The sequence below is a fragment of the Mesocricetus auratus genome, unplaced genomic scaffold (genome assembly GCF_017639785.1).
Source record: "Mesocricetus auratus isolate SY011 unplaced genomic scaffold, BCM_Maur_2.0 Super-Scaffold_100007, whole genome shotgun sequence".
NCBI lineage: Eukaryota > Metazoa > Chordata > Mammalia > Rodentia > Cricetidae > Mesocricetus > Mesocricetus auratus.
The window spans coordinates 75940836-75959928 of NW_024429191.1; the positions used below are offsets into that span (position 1 = coordinate 75940836).

At 40.9% G+C, this 19093-nt stretch overlaps 1 protein-coding gene across 5 annotated transcripts in view; it reads right to left on the reverse strand.

Moving 5' to 3' along the window:
• Positions 1-607: 607 nt before the first annotated feature.
• Med1 (mediator complex subunit 1) overlaps positions 608-19093 on the reverse strand; it is a 44025-nt gene continuing 25539 nt past the window's right edge. For 3 of the 5 annotated variants that reach the window (XM_005075927.4, XM_021230572.2, XM_040749626.1), the window contains 8 exons: positions 16793-16882; positions 14775-14886; positions 13940-14064; positions 13556-13674; positions 11161-11362; positions 9147-9242; positions 8945-9050; positions 608-6905 (listed from right to left, as the gene is read on the reverse strand). In XM_005075927.4, the coding sequence (XP_005075984.1) occupies positions 3662-6905; positions 8945-9050; positions 9147-9242; positions 11161-11362; positions 13556-13674; positions 13940-14064; positions 14775-14886; positions 16793-16882 (4094 nt within the window). In that variant the 3' untranslated portion in view covers positions 608-3661. The remainder of the gene's footprint in view (positions 6906-8944; positions 9051-9146; positions 9243-11160; positions 11363-13555; positions 13675-13939; positions 14065-14774; positions 14887-16792; positions 16883-19093) is intronic. The other 2 variants (XM_005075928.4, XM_040749627.1) reach the window with 2 other exon arrangements.

The window sequence follows — 19093 nt, forward strand, 5'->3', positions numbered from 1 at the left end:
TTTAAAAAGACTTATTTTAGCCTATTGACCTTAAGCCACTTAATACACTTTTTTTTTTTTTAAGTATTTTTGAAACAAGGTTTATGTAACCCCAGCTATCCTGGAACTCTGTATCTGCCTCAGACTCTCCAGTTCTGGCATTGAAGGCATGTCACCAACCCTGGACAAACTTTCTTTTTCCCCTTAAAGAGGCCTTCCTAAACCAATTCTGGGCCCACAAAAAACTACATTCATATTGCATTCTCTTTGAATCCTACATACTTAAGCTTTACTTTCAGGTAATGAAAAAAACAAAAGATTAGTGTAACAACTGCAAGATACAAAAAAAAAACATAAAAATGGCACTCAGGAGGCTGATGCAGTAAGGATTGCACGGAGTTCTGGCTCATACTGTGTTACAAGGCAAGCTTTTGGACTACTGGGCTAGCTAGAGCCATTGTCTTAAAGAGACACAAAACCACCAACAAAAGCCCATTACCCTAACTATTGGGAAGGGAGGAAGGGAAGATGAAGAGACCAGCCTGGTCTACATAGTGAGTTCCAAGCCAGCCAGGGCTGCATAGTGACCCGTTTTAAAGAACAAACAAACCAACCCTTCAGAAGCACATTAATTTTTATCAAAGAAATTTATTTGTATGTAAAGAAACAGGGTTTTTTTTGTAATGTTTTATAGGGGGAAAATCCCACAGATTTTGTTCACTTCAAAAAATGAAAAAAAAAAAACCAAAATATTTACAGAACAGCCATACACACAGAAAATCATATTGGAAATACTTTAAGACCCTTCCCACTGCTCCTGATGTACATTTTTAAACTCAAAATTTAAAGCTCAGCTCTATCATTGAGCATGCTTCCCAACCTAGTTTCTAAGATAATACTTACTGCCCCTCTAAAAGTTAACTCTAAGACAAATAATTGTGGGGCAGAGTTAAAGATGAAAATAAAATAGAAAATGATATTACTCAGTGATTGTGAATGTTTTCTATACTGACATCTGCTGTGACAACTGTGGATGTTATGTGACTCACTGGCTCTTTCTGAAAACTCATGATATTGCTGTTCTAGATTTGCAAACCTTGGCCTAACAAAATGAAAACCCAATCCAAGGGTTATCAACCTTAAGCTCGCTTTGGCAATTATATCAGGTCCCGTCCTCACCTTGAAAATACTTGTTTTAAGATACACTGACTTTGAATCTGAAATATTCTTGTACATCAGAGCAGATTTTTCCCAAAGACCCTTAACATGAAGTCAAAAGACAGAATAATCAGGTCAAACTAAAAATACAAGTCCAGCAGCAGCAAACAGGTAGAAGTTGATTTCATGTCCTTGTCGTCTTTTGAAACAGGAGAATGAGTACACCTGGATGGGAGGGAGGTGTTCCAGGCTTGGTTTATTCTGCCTCTTCTCCTCCACCCTGTGGAGAAATGCAGTGCTCCCTGGTTCCCAGGCAGGGTGAAGCAGTTTAGCCCCGGCTCCCTGTTAAGCAAGTTCAGATGCTGGGTCATTGTGTGGGGTGTGCCCATCGACAATTCAGGGGCTTATCCTTCATCCAGATCCTAACTCGGGATGCTTTGATCTGGGATGAAGACAGAAAGAGAGAAAAAGCTTCCCAGTTTACTCATTTTGGTATTTGTTGGCTCTGCTTGGGGGGACTGAGCCCCTTATACTATGCAGTACATTTCCCCATGAGATCATCCCCACCCAGAACAAACTGCAACACCACATAATTTTAACTTTCCTGCAGAAATTAAGAGGATAAGATTCAGAACCAGGTGCAAATTTCTGAGAAATCCAACCTGGTTATATATCTGAGACACTGCACCTGCATCAGCACCACAAGATAAAACACTCCAGTGTCACCTTCCCCATGTCCTCATTAGTGTCACCCAAGACTCTGATAGGGTAACAGGTAACTTTTCTTACTCCACTTTACAAAGTTTTGTTTCCTATTTATTGCCTTGGGACACAGAAATGGCAGAGTTATTGAGAACCAATGATCAGAAAAGGGAGAACACCAAAGGAATTGAGAAACAGTCAGGAAAGAAAGCCACAGTAGATTTTCCAAGTCTATGCTAACTCCAACCTGCAGAGTTGGATACAGATAGAAATCGTCCGCATCTGATGAAGTCACTCCACTTATAACATACACAAACATGAATCACCTGGCTTTTTTTTTCCTTTTTGTAATCCAGAAGAGTTGTGCTGGGATTATGCCCCATCCCGCTGATACAGATCCTGAACGGAACCATCAGGAATGGCACAGTGCAGGTGGCAAAATCAAAGTAAGGCCGCGGATTTTTGAGAGGACCCTCCAAATACTGAGAATTTATTTCTGTTGCACTCAAATGGTCTCCTGGATTTCTCTATTTATGAGAAGGGCTTCATTTGATGTCCCTCAGAATCCAGACTCAGACCTGTTTCTCCAAAAAGGTCCAACTGTGTGCTACACAGTAGCAATGTTTATCTTCATGCTCACTTAGCATTCCAGGCTCCTATTACTTCAAGTGAGCTTGAAATTGTTTTAAGTGAACTATGGCTGCATTTTTAAACTGTTTATCTCGGGGAGCATACAGTAGAGTGACTTAAGTCTGAACTCCTCTTTCTTGTGATGAAGAGAAACAAAGAGTCCAGCTCTTAGGAATGGCATCAGCTCTGCTGCAAACATAATGCTGGGATGTAGACTTTTGGCACATTGTGGAACTAGGAGAACTATTAATTCTGTAATGGTTTTCATACCATGGGGTATAGAATCGAAAACATACTTATACTCCCAAAAGCCACCCTTCCTTTTTAACAAAAAAGATACATTTTTAACTGCTTAGGGCGGTAACTCCGATTATTCCTATGATGTCTGAACCCTGTGAAAAACCTCCAAAGACAATAGTTTTGGTTTTTCTATTTTCTAATTTCCAAAGACTGGCTCTGATTAGCCTGTGTGGGTTTGATGCTGCAGCATCAGCAAAAGCTACAAGATCCCCACCATCAAATAAACCTTGCCCTTCCTGCCTATCATTCTGAACCATAACCTTCATAGATTTAAGAACAAACATTGCATAAAAACAAACATTAAGGATTAAAATATTACAAATAAATAGCTAAAATAATTTTCCCTCCCCGAATCACTCCTATGAAATAGACACCAAACATTGCTTTAAGTGTCCAAAACCACCAAAGTCTTTCCCTTGCCCATGCTTCAAATGGACAGCCACCAAAGGTGAACAGCCTTCATGCAAATGCATCAAGGAATGTATTGCTTTTTTCATTTTCTGCCCAGCCCTTCAAATACATGCACTAAAATGAGTTTAAAGCATGTCCTGAAAATGGAAAAAGGGAGAAAAAATATATATGAATATTTCCCACAACAGTTTTCCCACCCGTCCCTCTCTATACCCTTTCCCACCCCTCCCTTTCTTAAGCAAGTGTTTTTTAACATTTCTTTCTGGCAAAGAAATATGACTTGTTGGTGAGCGACCAACCCCATGGTCCCTTTAGTAGGGTTTAGATATACTTTTAAAGTGTACCCAGCTTGGTGTAGAGGTCATGTCCATTAGGACTCTTAAGCACAAATCGAGCCTATCTGACTCACCCCTTGTGTTGGTTTACATGTAAATATATCATTAATTTTTTTCTCTGGACACATGTTTAGAAAAAAAGGTTCTTAGTTGCCAATCAGGGCCACATCCATAAGATCATCATCTTCCTCCCCCATCATAAAGTCAGGGCTGAGCCTTGAAGGCCTGTCTGCAGATAAGATTGGGTTATTTGTCATAGACAATGTCTGATCTGAAGAAATGGGCGATTTAGACCAATTCTCTGGCTTGATGCTGTGAGATTTTTTCTTGTCTCTGTCTTTGTCTCTGTCCCGGTCTCTGTCTTTGACTTTCTTCTTTTCCTTTTTGTGCTTCTTATGCTTCTCTGTGCTGTATTCTGGAAGAGGTCGGATACCATCATCTGAGCTGGGACTGTTCTGGTAAGATTTTTCTGCTATGGAGGAGCCTGACTCACTTTCACTGTCCACATTCTGGGGTGTATATGCTGGCGACTTACTGTGGCTGGGAGAACCACGTTCATGCTTTGGAGTGGAACCACTGATCAATGGAGAACCATAGTTTTTTGAGGAGGCTATCTGTGGCCTGAGCCCTTCTCCACTACTTTCTCCAGGTTTCTGTAGAGTCACTTTGGCTTTAATGCTAGGGGAGCCTCCATCATGTTTGCTGATAATAATTTTTGCCACACCCGTGCTCCCCACATTTTTTGACTCTGAGGTCTTCTTAGAAGAATCCACTGAGCCTCCAGAAGTAGAAACTTTTGATTTGTCTTTATCGCTTTTCTCGCGCTTGCTCTGGAATTCCCCTCCTGACATGTTATGTTTGGAGGACATGGGATGACTAGAAGAGTTTGTGCTTACTCCCATCTGACTGTCCATTGGATCCTCACCCCCAGGCCCACTGGTAACAACCCCATGCTTTAGTTTATCTATGACAGCTGTCAAGGAAGGCTTCTTATTCCTACTAGGAGACTTCCCTTTGGAACTCCCATGCTGATTCTGAGAGGAGGACATGGAAGAACCACTTGAGGAAAACGAGGAGGAAGATGGTGTACAAGAATTAGATGCTGGGGGAGTTTTCTGAGACAATGAGCCTGAGGAGCCTGACCCTGAAGATGATTTTATGCCAGAGCTTGAACTAGTCCCTGACATATGAGGACCACTAGACCCTGAACTGATAGGGGACTTGGCTTTAGAGGATGGGGGGGTTCCAGGAACAGGCTTCATTGGAGAGGCAAGCTTGTCTGAGCCCCCAGGAGGCCTTGAATGAGAAGGGGATATGTTTGGTTTACTTAAACAAGGATTCATAAGTGATGATGGCTTGCCTTGTGGTTTCATCTTGGTACTGCTAGATCCACTGCTCAGTCCATGTTTGGTAATGGGAGAGGAGCCTGGCTTCCCCCCAGTTTGAGATGAATTTTTGGACTGGCTGGACCCAGAGGACCCTTGGCTAGAATACATACTGCCACTTAGCTTGGAACTTGATGAGCCTTCTGATTTACTGCTTTTCATCTTGCCTGAGGTGGACGCAGAAGACGAGGAAGAAGAGGAGGAAGAATGACTATGGTGGCTTTTGCTGCCAGAGGAAGACACAGACCCACTGCTGCTATACTGACTGTGAGAAGGCTTGCCCACCATCACTGTTCCCTTAGGAATCTGAATAGTGATTTTGGGAATGGGTGGGGTGGCAACACCTGGGGGAGTCTGAGACCTTCCTGAACTGCCTGGAGATTTGGACCCACCTGTACTGGTAGGTGGGGTGAAAGGTCTATTAGAAGAACTGTGAGATGGAGACTTTCCCTCAGTGTCTGCCTTCTTCCGCTTTGGAGGCTTATCTTTGCTCTTTCCATCATTGGAAGGAGTTCGGCTGCGCTTGCCTGGTTTGCTGTCTAACCCAGGGCCTGATCCACTACCACCACCAGTGCCATTGCCTTCCTTTACCCTCTTTTGAGTTTTTTCTTTCCCTAATTCTCCAGTGGCCATTAAAGGACTCTGACTACCACTGTGGTGCTCCATAATATCTGCAGGGCCCAAAGCCTTACCAGCTACTGATATAATACTGAAGTCAACTGTGTCAGCTTGGCCACTGCTCTTAAATTTTGTCTCCCCATTATCACCTCCAAGCATTGGCACCCCTAAAGTGTTTAATGCCTGAGATGCAAAGCCTTTGAAATCATCGTTATCCCCACTTTGACTACTCTCATCAAAATATTCTTCTCCAAAACCACTTTGGCTTTGGCTGTTCAATAAATCAGGATTGAAATCTACTCCATCAGGGAAAAAGTGATTGGTAGGAGAATCACTACTGGGGCTTCCAGCAGCATCTGCAATAAGGTCAGCTGGGTCAGTGTATGGGTTTTCATTATTATTAGTTTGAAAGACATCAGAGTCAAACAGGGCACTCTGAGAATGACCAGAACTTGAAGAATCTCGAACAGGGGTGCCAATGGGTGGACAATCATCATTAGTGCTGGGAAGCTTTGAGGCTTCTTCTGCAATGTCTGAAAGGATATCAGTTACATCTGGGCCAATGCTGTCTGAACTGGATAGTCGGACCATCCTTTGAATACTGGGTTGGGGGTGAGGTACTGTTTGTGGGTAAGTTGTTGGGGGAGTACTACACTGGCTTGGAGCTGGAGTGATATGAGGTGTATCCAGCGCGTCAGCCGTCATGCTGACATCAAACATAGGGTTCTGTGAGTCGACATCCATTGAAAAAAGCTCTCTCTGAAAATCGTCTTCAGTCTGGTGCTTGGATTTGTCAGGTGGTACTCTTGATGACTTCTTCTTCTTGGTCTTGTTGCTCCCCGAGCACATTTCCATTCGGGGTGATCCGGAAGAGGAGTTCTGCCTTTCTAAAGGGCTGCTTCCATAAAGGGTTGAGAAATCCTGGGCAGGGTTATCTTTAAGAAGGTTCATGAGCATCGGGTGGTTCTTGGTGTTGCCGGCCATCGAAGAGACAGGTGGCGGCGTGTGATGAGGAGGGGTCGGACTCGAGCCAATGGTAGACCCCCCGTTCCCTGTGATTTGCAACAAACTGGTAAGAATTGGGTTCTGAGACACCTTGCTGAAGTCCTCCCCATGGCCCACCGACTCATGCCGATCTCTGATGCTCATGCTCATGTTAAACAAGGTGGTAATGGGACCCCCCGGAAAGGTGTTGGTTGGTGTGGTGGTACCACTCATTGGGTTGTTGCCTGTGGCCATGCCATACCCTGGGCTGCTAGCCGGGGGCAGGTTCTTTTTCACCATGTCTTCAACTGTCTCTGCAATGAGGGACAGTGCTGGGGTGTCAGCCTGTATGGTTTCAGCTTTCCTCCGAATAGCCCTCATCGTCACAGGGATGGACATACACCTGCAAGACAGGCAGGGGGGACAAAAAGAAAAAGTTAGCACTGCATTCATTAGCTGATGAATAAAACCTAACATTTATTTGGAACAATAAATTTAAGATTTAGATAAGCCTCACAACTTTGTAGTTAGCAATTTTTAGATAAGGCAAATAATCTGTGAGGTTATTAATTCTAAAAAGAATTGTGATCCAATAGGCAAGTATTAACTGCTTATAAAACACAGACTAAATAAAACCAAACTTGTATCCCAAAATAGTTTACACTAAATAAAAGAAAGCTAGTCTTCAGGCATGGGTTGGACAAGAACCGAGTTCAAAGCAGTTTGAACTACAACAGCCAAACCCTGTCTCAAAAATGAAAACTATAGAGAAAACAAGGGAAGGAATTAGAATGATAATGGAAGGTATGAAAATAACTTCCTTTTGGGAGCTTCACGTGGTCATGGGTGGAAAATGAAACCACTAAAGAACCCATTGACAATGCCAGAAGTACTTGTGAAAAGTACTATTGTTGGTATATAGCACTGCTATCTCAAGGCAAAACACTTCCAACTTCCAGGTAAATTTAGACTAAACATACTTTTGAAAATATTTGCTTTAGTATGTATGTCAGCAAATCTTGTCCTTTTAAAGCCAAACAACCATATTTTGGGCATTGTAAACTGTTAAGTGTTCTGTCTTAAAAACTCTCATATTTTAGCTGCCAGAGATATGTAAAATGAACAGCAATGTTCCAATAAAATTTAATGGGAATCTATTAAAATGTACTTTGAGGCATGGGGATGGGACTCGATTGTTAGTCTCATGCATACAGCCCCAAATACAACAAACAGGTGAGGTGGCTCAACCCTCTAACAAAAGCACTCAGGAAGTTGAGGCAGAATGACAGGAGTTCAAGTCCATCCTTTGTTACATTATCAAGGTCAGCTTGGAATTAATGAGGTCCTGTCTCAAAACTTCAATGAACAACATTTATTTTTATAAACAGGCAGTCAGTCCACTACTTTAGAAAGAAATATTTCAAAATTACATATTTGTGTTTCCAGGAAACAGTCTGGTTTAAAAATTAACTTCCTACACATTGCCATTTAACATGGTATATCTCTAAAATGTAAAAAAAAAAAAAAAAAAAAAAAAAAAGGGTAAGTTAAAAAAATGTTTAGGCTAGGCATGGTTATGCCTGCCTTTTCACCTCAGTACTCATAGGCAGACCAATCTCTGAATTCAAGGCCCACCTGTCCTAAACAGCAAGTTCTGTGTCAGCAATAATGAGAACCTGTCTTAAAAAGTATAGGGACTGGAGAGATGGCTCAGCGGTTAAGAGCACTGACTGTTCTTCCTAGAGGTCTTGAGTTCAATTCCCAGCAACCACATAGCGGCTCACAACCACCTTGAATGAGATCTGGTGTCCTCTGCTGGCATGCAGGCAGAAAATATTTTTAATATTTTAAAAAAAAATTAAAAAAAAAAAAAAAGAAAAGAAAATGTGCGTCTTTCCAGCCGTCTCACCTGAAAAGTATCTGAGTAACAAGACTTGAAATTACCAGCCTTACCTGAATTGCTTTCAGGGTGATATTTAAATAATAAATAAAATTCACATTTTTTTACCCAAAGCATAGTGAGCTCAAATAAATGGCAATGTTTCTCTTTTACTTTTTAAGCTCATGTTAAAGATAAAAACATATAGCATAGTAGTGCACACCTTTAATCCCAGCACTCTGGAGGCAGAGGCAGGCAGATCTCTGAGTTCAAGGCTAGCCTGGTCTACAGAGAGTTCCAAAATAGAAAGGGCTACACAGGGAAACCCTGTATTGAAAAACAACACAAGGCCGGGCAGTGGTGGCACACGCCTTTAGTCCCAGCACTCGGGAGGCAGAGGCAGGCAGATCTCTGTGAGTTCAAGGCCAGCATGGTCTACAGAGTTCCAGGACAGGCTCCAAAACAATACAGAGAAACCTGTCTCAAAACACCAAATAAATGAAAGCATGCACACTTTGTACAAATCTAAGTGGAATTCTTATGGAAAAAAGGGCCACCACTACCTTTGAACAACTTTGGCAATGAAGTCATCTGTACAGATGAGTGCATCTGACAGCCCCTTGTAGAGTTTACAGCTCACGTGTGTTGAGTCCTGCACATCCATTACCACTGAAAGACAAAATGCACAGTTAGTTGTGATACATTCCACTTCTCACCTTTCAAGAAAAGATACCCCAAGAAAGATGTTTCTACCCAACAACTCACCACACACAAGGGAGTCATTCACAGGGTGCTGAAAAGACACACTGAAGCGAGACTCTGAGAGGGGACACACTTCAAATTGGAGGAGCCCAGGAGTGTCTAAAAAAACAGGAAAAATATCGTAACCATATTTAAGACATGAAACAAATAACTGACTTTATATAGATAGTGAAATAGCCAGATGACCACCAGGCTTACACATAGTACACATACAAGACAGGCTAAATGTTCATGCAAATAAAATACAGAAAAATATGTTTACACCAAAAAAAATTTTTTAGTAGACATACTATCCTGAGACATACTCTCTTGAATTCAGAAACAAAAAATGGTCAAGAAAAGATTTTTGCTTTTCCATTTCATTTTATAACTATACGACATGATCTTCTTGTTGTGTAACCCAGGCTACTCTTGAACCCATAATCCTGTCTTAGCCTCTCTAGTACTGAGGTTTCAGGTATTCACTATTATGCCCAGCTTCCAATTGTAGGGTTTTCATTCTATTTGACAGGTAGCCATCTAGTACCCACTTTTTTTGGTTGTTGTTCTTTTGTTTCTGAAACAGGGTTTTATCATGCAGGCCTGGCTGATCAAGAACTGACCATGTAGAGATCCAGCTGCCTTTGCTTGCTAGTGTTGAGATTAAGCTCTGTACCACCATAGCCAGATTGAAACCTACTTGCTACCCAGGTATTTATCTGTCAACAATACAGCATATAATCTGGTAAAGAGAGGTGAGGGCTATAATTTATAATGATGTGTGTAGGTGGGCATAGTGGCACACACCTTTTTAACTTCAGCACTTAGAGGGAGAGCAGGTGGACCTCTGAGATCGAGACCAGTCTAACCTCCATACTGCACGCACACACACGTGCACACACCCCCAAATAAACATATGCCTGTCATTAAAGATTTGTTTTTAGATATTTTTGCTTTGGTTTTACTTTTTGTTTTTGGCAGGGCTGGCAAATTGAAAGCATGGCCTTACCAGGTATAGACAAGAACTATACCTAAAAGCCCCAACTTTAACCTGGTTCTCCTCTCTCTCTCTCTCTCTCTCTGTCTGTGTGTGTGTGTGTGTGTGTGTGTGTGTGTGAGAGAGAGAGTGAGTGAAGCAGGGTTTTTCAGTGTAGCTCAGAGATTTACCTGACTCTGTTTCAGATTCTCTAGAGAAGCTTGAACTGAGTGGGCAGAGGAAGCTGTTCTTAAACTCTTGCAAGTGCTGGCGTAATTTCCCATGTAAAAATGAGAATTAGGGGGAAAGGATGTGTATGTGTGAATATTTGGGTCTAGGCCATTAGATTACATTTTTTTAATGTATGAGTGCTCCATCTGCATGTACAACTTTATGCCAGAAGAGGGCATTAGGTCCTACTACAGATGGTTTGGTTGTAAGCCACCATGTGGTTGCTGCGAATTGAACTAAGAAAAGTCAGTGTTCTTAACCACTGAACCATCAGTCCAGTCACCAAAGACCTTAATCTAATCATAGGAGAGGCTGAAGCAGGAGGGTCACATCAATTTCAAGGCTAGCATAGTGAATTCAAGGCCAGCATAGACTACAAAATGAGCTGGTCTCAAAAATAAAAGCAAAAGAATATAGAAAATGTAAAGAAAGACATACAGATACACAGACACACAGGAGTGGCTTTTATTATTAATGCTAAGTATAATAAATTAGTTCCATCAAAATAATCTGTGGTGATTAAATAAATTCCCAATTGTTTACATTGACAATCTTTATTTGGACGGAGGGGGTTGAGGCAGGGTTTCTCTGCGTAGCCCTGGCTATCCCAGAACTAGCTCTATAGACCAGGTAGTACTGGAATGCACTGAGATTCACCTGCCTGTGTCACCACACCTGCTACACTGACATTCTACTTTGTTGATCTGGGAGTGGAGATAAACACCTGTAGTCCTTAAAGCTATATAGGTATCTCAATGAGTTACCAAATTCAAGCGCCACTGTAGAAGTCAGCACCAACCTTCTTAAGTATATCAAAAGGAGAGAGAGTACCTTCTTTTAAAACAGTTCTTTTGACACAGCTTCCAATCAGGGTATTATAGGCCACTTGGTGTCTGATCATATTCAAGATAAGAGGAACTCTGCCAGGGTGCTGAAAGGTGATTTTGCTAACCAGTGTTCCCTGTAAGCTTTGTCCATCAGGAAGAGGAGCATCCTTATTGAGAAAATAGCAGTGCTGCTGACCTGGAAGAGCCTAAGCAAAAAGAGCACAAATCAATAAATCAATGATGTTTACTTACGCACTGTAGCTAGTCACAAACTATCCTGGAAGGAGCAGGAGGAATACCAAGGTGGGGGAGGGGGGGCGAAGGCACACCAAAAGCATGGGAAGTAATAATTTCACACATACACAGAACTCTTCAATAACATTATAAATGACAACTAGTTATTCATTTAGCTGAAAGATATCTATCTTTTAATGTACTATTAAGGTGGATTCCTAGCACAAAAATCACATCCTGTATACTTATGATATAGCTAGAATTGGGGAGCTTCCATGTTATATAAACTAAATTCTAAATATTCATATGACATCCAAGCCCAGGTGATGTTTGGGGACCTTTCATAATTTGGCATGTCAGCATTTCATTCTCCATTCAGACTTAGAAGATCTTTCTCATTCTAAATCCATTGCCCTTAAATGGACTAGGGATCAGCAGTTAAGAGCACTTGTTGCTCTCTCATTTGGGCTCAGTTCCCAGCACCCATCCACATGGCAGCTCACAACAGTATCCAATTCCAGGTGAATCTGACACCCTCTTTTGGCCTTTGTGTGTGCACAAATGTAGTGCACTTACATACACACAGGTAAAATAGTTATAGACATAAAATAAAAATACTAAATTAAGGGGCTAGAGAGATGGCCCAAAGGTTAAGAGCACTGTCTGCTCTTCCAGGTGTCCTGACTTCAATTCCCAGCAACAATATGGTGGCTCACAACTATTTATAAGCATGCTGGCAGAACACTGTATAAATAATAAATGAACCTTTAAGAAAAGTAAATAGAAAGCTTTTTTTTTCCCATTTTGAAACAGGGTCTCCCTGTCACTTGGCCCAAGAAATAATTCTTTTGTTTGTTTGTTTCTTTCTTTTTTTGAGACTGGTTTCCCCTCACAGGCCTGGCTGCCCTGGAGTTACCTCTATAGACCAGGCGGACCTGAAACAGAGATGGACCTGCTTCTGCCTTCCAAAGGCTGAGATTAAAAGTGGGTGGGCGGGCTCAGAGGTTAAGAGCACTGGCTGCTCTTCCAGGGGTTTTGAGTTCAATTCCCAGCAACCACATGGTGGCTCACAACCATCTACAATTCAATCTGGTGCCCTCTTCTGGCCTGTAGGCAGAACACTGTATATGTGATAAATAAATAAATCTTAAAAAAAAAAAGTGGGTGCGCATTGGTGGCACACACGCCTTTAATCCCAGCACTCGCAAAAACAAACAAATAAAAAAAAACAAAAAAAAAAAGTGAGTGTACCCATGCCCTCAAGAAACAATTCTTTTTTGTTGTTGTTTTGTTTTGTTTTTCAAGACAGGGTTTCTCTGTATTGTTTTGAAGGCTGTCCTGGAACTCACTCTGTAGACCATGCTGTCCTGGAACTCATAGAGATCCACCTGCCTCTGCCTCCCAGTGCTGGGATTGAAGACATGCGCCACCAACACCCGGCCAAGAAACAATTCTTAACATCTTTTAGCCTTGTAAAAGCTCAAGATAGCATTATTTTTAAATTCTGCAAAAACTTTTTTCTTTTTTTCTTTCTTTTTTTTTTTTTTAGAAAAAGTCATGCTACACAGCCCAAGTTATCCTCTAAGTCAAGGCAATCCTGAAGCGTCTGCCTCCCAAATACCATATGACCCAAGTTGTGGCTTTCTTGGTAGGTATTTCTTGATGTGCCTATCATCAGGACAGTCTAGAGGACTGGTCTGAGACCATCCTCTTCTAATTTCAAGGCCAGCCTCGGTTACATGAGAGCCTGTCTAGGAAAAAGAGGACAGGAAAGAATGTTCCTTGGTTAACAGCTACTTGATGCTCTTCCAGAGGACCCAAGTTTGGTTCACAGCATCTACATGCAGCTCACATAGCCTATAACTTCAGTTTTGGTGATCTTCAGGCACCAGGCACACATGAAAGCAAAACACTGACACACATAAAATTAAACACACACACACACACACACACACACACACACACACACAGAGAGAGAGAGAGAGAGAGAGAGAGAGAAAAGTGCATGGTTGTTTTATTCAACAGCTTGTTTCCTTTTGTTGTAGTATGTTTCAGGTGACTTATTTGCCCAACTAAAGATGATTAAGCCACTAGAAAGACAGCTATCAGACCTCACTAATGCTACAAAGAACCAACAATGTTTCAGATCTACATGGTCTACTTACAGCATAAAACCGCATGTTGTGATTCAATGGTAGGGGGTCTGGATCCTTTGACAGCTCAAATTGAGTGATGAGTTCATAGAGGGGCACATAAGTTGGTGGAGTCTCAAATAATGGGATTCCTGGAAATATAAGGATTGTAATGATCATATTAAGATCAAATTAGTGACAGCTCCACCTTCCTTTTATGATTTTGCTATTTACTCACCTATATATTCAAAAAGTACTAGTATAAGACATCTAACATCTGTACTATTCAGTACTTCTTTGAAGCCTATAGGACTAAATTGTTTAAGATAATCTGAAGTTTCCCATTCACATTTATAACAATATAGGTAAAACCTACCTTAATTATAGTTTGGCAAACATTTTTTAAAAAGAGCTTACCTGTGCAGTTTTGCAGTTTCTGAACAAACGTTTTAGATACTGGGATTGGCTTTGGAAATTTCAAGAAGAAACAGGCAGGAAGATCAACACTGTTGGCACTAGTGACTGAGGAAAAAGAAGGGGTCCTTCAAAAAGAAGAGGGGGAAATTTTCCATTTTGAAAACTCTGAAAACCTTTTCTTAGACATGTATATATTACACAGACCCATGTCTACCAAAAGCTCACTTTCTACTTTCCTTCCCATAATTTTAAAATAAGTAATCTTAACTAGGAAGTATTTAATAAAACATTTATACTGGGGCTAAGGGGCTAGCTCAGTGTGATGGTATGTGCTTCTCATGTGTATTCCTGGGTTCAACTCTATTACCAAAACCCAGAAACAACATATGATTAAATTTATTCAGGACAAAGAATACAGTCTATAGGAAATGTTGACATAGCTAAGTGGTTCAGAATACTATCTGGTATTCTAGAAGACCTGGATTCAATTCCCAGCACCCACATGGCAGTTTAGACCATCTGTAACTCCAGGTCCAGGGGATCTTCTAGCTTCCAATGGCACTAGGCATACAGATGGTGCACAGACACAAATGCAGGCAAAACACATAAGTAAAAAAATTTTTTAATTCATTATAAACCAATTTGTAAAACTATGTGTTCTATGTATAGATGTCAAATAGTAATATTCAAATAGATAACAATAGAGTAATTACTGGATGAATAAAAGGATAACACATAGAAATTCAAGTAAGAGAAAAAAAACAAAATGTCTGTTTCAAACGGGGCCAAATGCTGAGAAATGACCTTGACTACTTTAAAATCATATTTAACTTACCATTTATTGTCAACTGGATGTGACCCCATAATTAATGGGGCAATTGGGAGTTTGTACATAGCAGAGGTTCCTTCAATTGTCACTGATGCATTCATGCCCAAGGATCGAGGGACTGGGAATTAAAAAAAGAAAGACAAATGATTTTCTTCTTTATAACACAGATTACAAGGACCATTAATCTAAAAGAAACAAAAACAACAGACAGGAATGATGGCCCTGAGTTTGTAAATCCAGCATTCTGGAGAAAGAAGAAGGAAAAGTGGCGAGTTAGAGGCCTGCCTGAGCTGCAAGGTTAGACCCACTCTCAAAAGTAGAACAAAGCACAGTAACAACAATGAGGAAAAAGAAAGCCATACATCATCAGGGGCTACAGAGTAAGTCTGAGGCCAGGATGAGGAGCAAGACCTTATTTTTCAAAAGAAACAAAACACAACTAAAATGCAAACAAAGCACTATCAGTCACAATTATCTGATACCCTAAGGTGGGCGGATTTTCAAGAGCTCATTATCAATGCTTACTTTCACTCATAACTTCACAATGTATTTAAATGGGCTTATAATTACAGGATACGGTCAACCACTGAAGTTATCATGGGGTGAGATAAATGATAGGACTATTTCTTCTGCTCTTTTGCTATATCAGCCCAAACACAAGCCAGGTTTGGTGGTGTACATCCAGGAGCTAAGAGGAACTCAAGTCCCAGTTTCATCATCAATTATATAAAAAAGTCTGAGGCAAGTTGACCCTCTGCCCCTCCCAGCTGTGACTACATGACATCCTGCCTCAAAATACCAAAATCAAAAAGTTAAAATACAAAGTGTCCTTCATTACTACAGTTTTGGTCACATTTATTTACTTAATCACTCCATAGCTTAGGCTGGCCTTCATATCAGGTTCTTCTGCCTGATCCTCCTCAATGCTGGCATGTGGCATGTCACAAACCCAGCCTTCTCCTTTAAAGTACTAAGGAAAGCTGGTTATGAAGTGGATAATTTATATTTCATCACTAACTCATTTATGCATTAAGCTACCTATACATATATATGTTTAAGGACATAGCATATAATATACATGTATATATGTGAGGTGTATATGATGTTATGTTAATGGAACACATTAAAAGGATAGCATAGCCGGGCAATGGTGACATGCGCCTTTAATACAAGCACTTGGGAGGCAGAGGCAGGTGGATCTCTGTGAGTCTGAGGCCAGCCTGGTCTTCAAAGAGAGTTCCAGGACATTCTTCAAACCTACAGAGAAACCTTGTCTCAAACAAACAAACAAACAAAAAAAGGATAGCGGGGCTGGAGAGATGGCTCAGAGGTTAAGAGCACTGACTGCTCTTCCAAAGGTCCTGAGTTCAATTCCCAGCAACCACATGGTGGCTCACAACCATCTACAATTCAATCTGGTGCCCTCTTCTGGTGTGTAGACAGAATCCTGTATATGTAATAAATAAATAAATCTTTAAAAAAAAAAAAGGATAGCATATTCCTTAAGAAATAACAAATTAGCTGGGCGTTGGTGGCGCACGCCTTTAATCCCAGCACTAGGGAGGCAGAGACAGGAGGATCACTGTGAGTTCGAGACCAGCCTGTTCTACCGAGTGAGTTCCAGGACAGGCTCCAAAACAATACAGAGAAACCCTGTCTCGAAAAACCATAAAAAAAAAAAGAAATAACAAATTAAAAAAAAAAAAGCCAAATTATGCATTGTAGGGAAGGAAGCTGGGCATTTGATTTTACAAATAATTTTAGCACAATGGAGAAGTCTGAGCATGGTGGTGTATGCCTATAGTCACATCACATAAGAAGTAGAGGTCATCCTGTCTCAAAACAAACATCCACCTGGGTATAGTAGTTCACACATTTGACCTCAGTTCTTGGAAGGCTGAAGTGATATATATGATCACTATTGGATACGTTTGAGAGCTAGCCTGTATTACATAGTAAGTTCCAAGAAAGCTTACGTTACATAAAGAAATCTGTCTCAAAGCACAAGAAAAGCAAACACTTACCATTCTTTTCGTGCAAAATGATAGGAGATGCAGTCTTATCATCCAGCAGGTCAGAAGGAGAGGCATAGTATTTTATGTTCATTAAATGACCTATCATAAATTGAACTTATTAATTAAGGCACTTTTATTAATAAATTATACCTTTAAAAAAGCATTCATACAAGCCAGGCATGTATCCCAGCACTTGGGAGGCAGAGGCAGGTGGATCTCTGCCTGGTCTACAAAAGCTAGTTCCAGTACAGCCTCCAAAGCCACAGAGAAACCATGTCTCGAAAAACCAAAAAAAAAAAAAAAAAAAAAACCAAAAAAAAAAAACCCAGCATTCATACCAATTGAGGTGGTGCTCACCTGTAATCTAGGCATGTGGAGGGAGAACAAGAAGCTAAGGAGTCTTGGCTATATGAACTCTGACCACAAACTAACAAGAAAAGCTAGCGATAGCTCAGTGATAGCGTGCTTACCAATAAAGTGAAAGGCCCTGGGTTCAATTAAATCCTTAAAACTTCTCCTATATACACACAAATGTTGAGTGTGGTGACTCACATTAGCCTGGGATTATAGGAAGAATACCAAAAATTCAAGGCCAGCCTATTCGATAAAGTGAGTTCAAGATCCACTTGGAAGACAGTAAGATCCTGATTCAACCTAAAAAAAAAATGGGGGGGGGGAGCTGGGTAGAAATGTAGTTCAGCTGATAATTTGCCTAGCATACCCAAGGGTTTGAGTCCCAGCACTGCATACAACTCTATCTATGGAGAGATAACTCCACAGTCAAAAGGATTAGCTATTCTCTCAAAGGGCACAGGTTCATCCATATGGTGGGCTCAAGAGACCAAGTCCTTGGGCTGGAGAGATGGCTCAGCGGCTAAGAGCACCGACTGTTCTTCCAGAGGTCCTGAGTTCAATTCCCAGCAACCACATGGTGGCTCACAACCACCTTGAATGAGATCTGGTACCCTCTGCTGGCCTATAGGCAGAAGGCTGTATATACAATAAGTAAATAAAAAAATATTAAAAAAAAAAAAAAAGAGAGAGACCAAGTCCTCTTCTGGCCTCTATGAGCATGACATGCATAGTACAAGCATAATACTCATTTGCATAAAAATTTTAAAAAGGTAGAGCTGGCTGGTGATGGTGCAGAGAGGCAGAGACAGGTGGTTAACCTGGTCTAGAGAAATATAAGAAACTCAAAACTTCCCTCCCCCCCAAAAAGGCAAAATGGTAAATACTCTGGGGAGGCAAGAGCATCAGAAGTTCAAGATCATATACACATAATGAGATCAAGACCAGCCTCAACTACAAGAGAACTTGTCTTTATTTAAAAAAAAAATTGCCAGGCTTGGTGGTGTACACCTTTAATCCCAGCACCAAGAGGCATACTCAGATAGACCTCTATAATTCTAGGCCAGCCTGGTCTACAGAGAAATTTCCAGCATAGACAAGGCTACACAAACAAACCCTGTCTCAAGAAAAAACAAAAAAAACCCAGACAAAAATCACATTTCTACAAGGGTATATACAAAAAACTATGCCATAGGGTCAGAGAAGTTGTTTAGCAGGTAAATATTTGCATAAAATCTGACAACCTGAGTTCCCAGAGAACTACATAGCAGAAGGATAGAACTGACTCCCATTAATTGTCCTCTGGCCTCCACATACTTAATAAAACACCCATGCACAAACACAGAGAAAGAGAGAAAGTTTATGTAATAAAATAAAAGAGTTGCAAAGATGTGAAAAGTCATGTTCTAAGCCAACTCATGAAATATGACAAAGATTATTGTTTTGGGGAACCACAACATATTTCACACAATAAAAAAAGGGAGAGGACAAGTATTAACATCTTAGAAGTTATTTAAAACTACTGGTCATTGTCTCCTTTAGCTTATGTCATCACAAGCTCAAGGTAACAATAAAAGTAGTCTCTCCTAGGGGCCGAGTGGAATACCTATCCTTGCATGCACAAAGCTTGGTTCTCATTCCCAGCACTGCAAAAGAACAATTAAAGTGTAATAAGGGTACTGGAGATGGCTCAGCAGACAAGACTGTTTCCTAGCATGTACACCTGAGTTAGGACCTCAGCATGCATGTAAAAAGCCAGGTATGACAACATGCACAGGTATAATCCAAGCACTGGTGCTTACTGGCTGCTAGCCTAGGTCCAGGAAACTCTGTCTCAAAGGAATAAGGTAGACTGGTAGAGTAGGACTTGTCCTCCTCTGGCCTCCACACACAAACATGAAAACCACACTCACACATACATTAGAATAAAGACCCTTAAAGTAAAACTAAACATTTTCA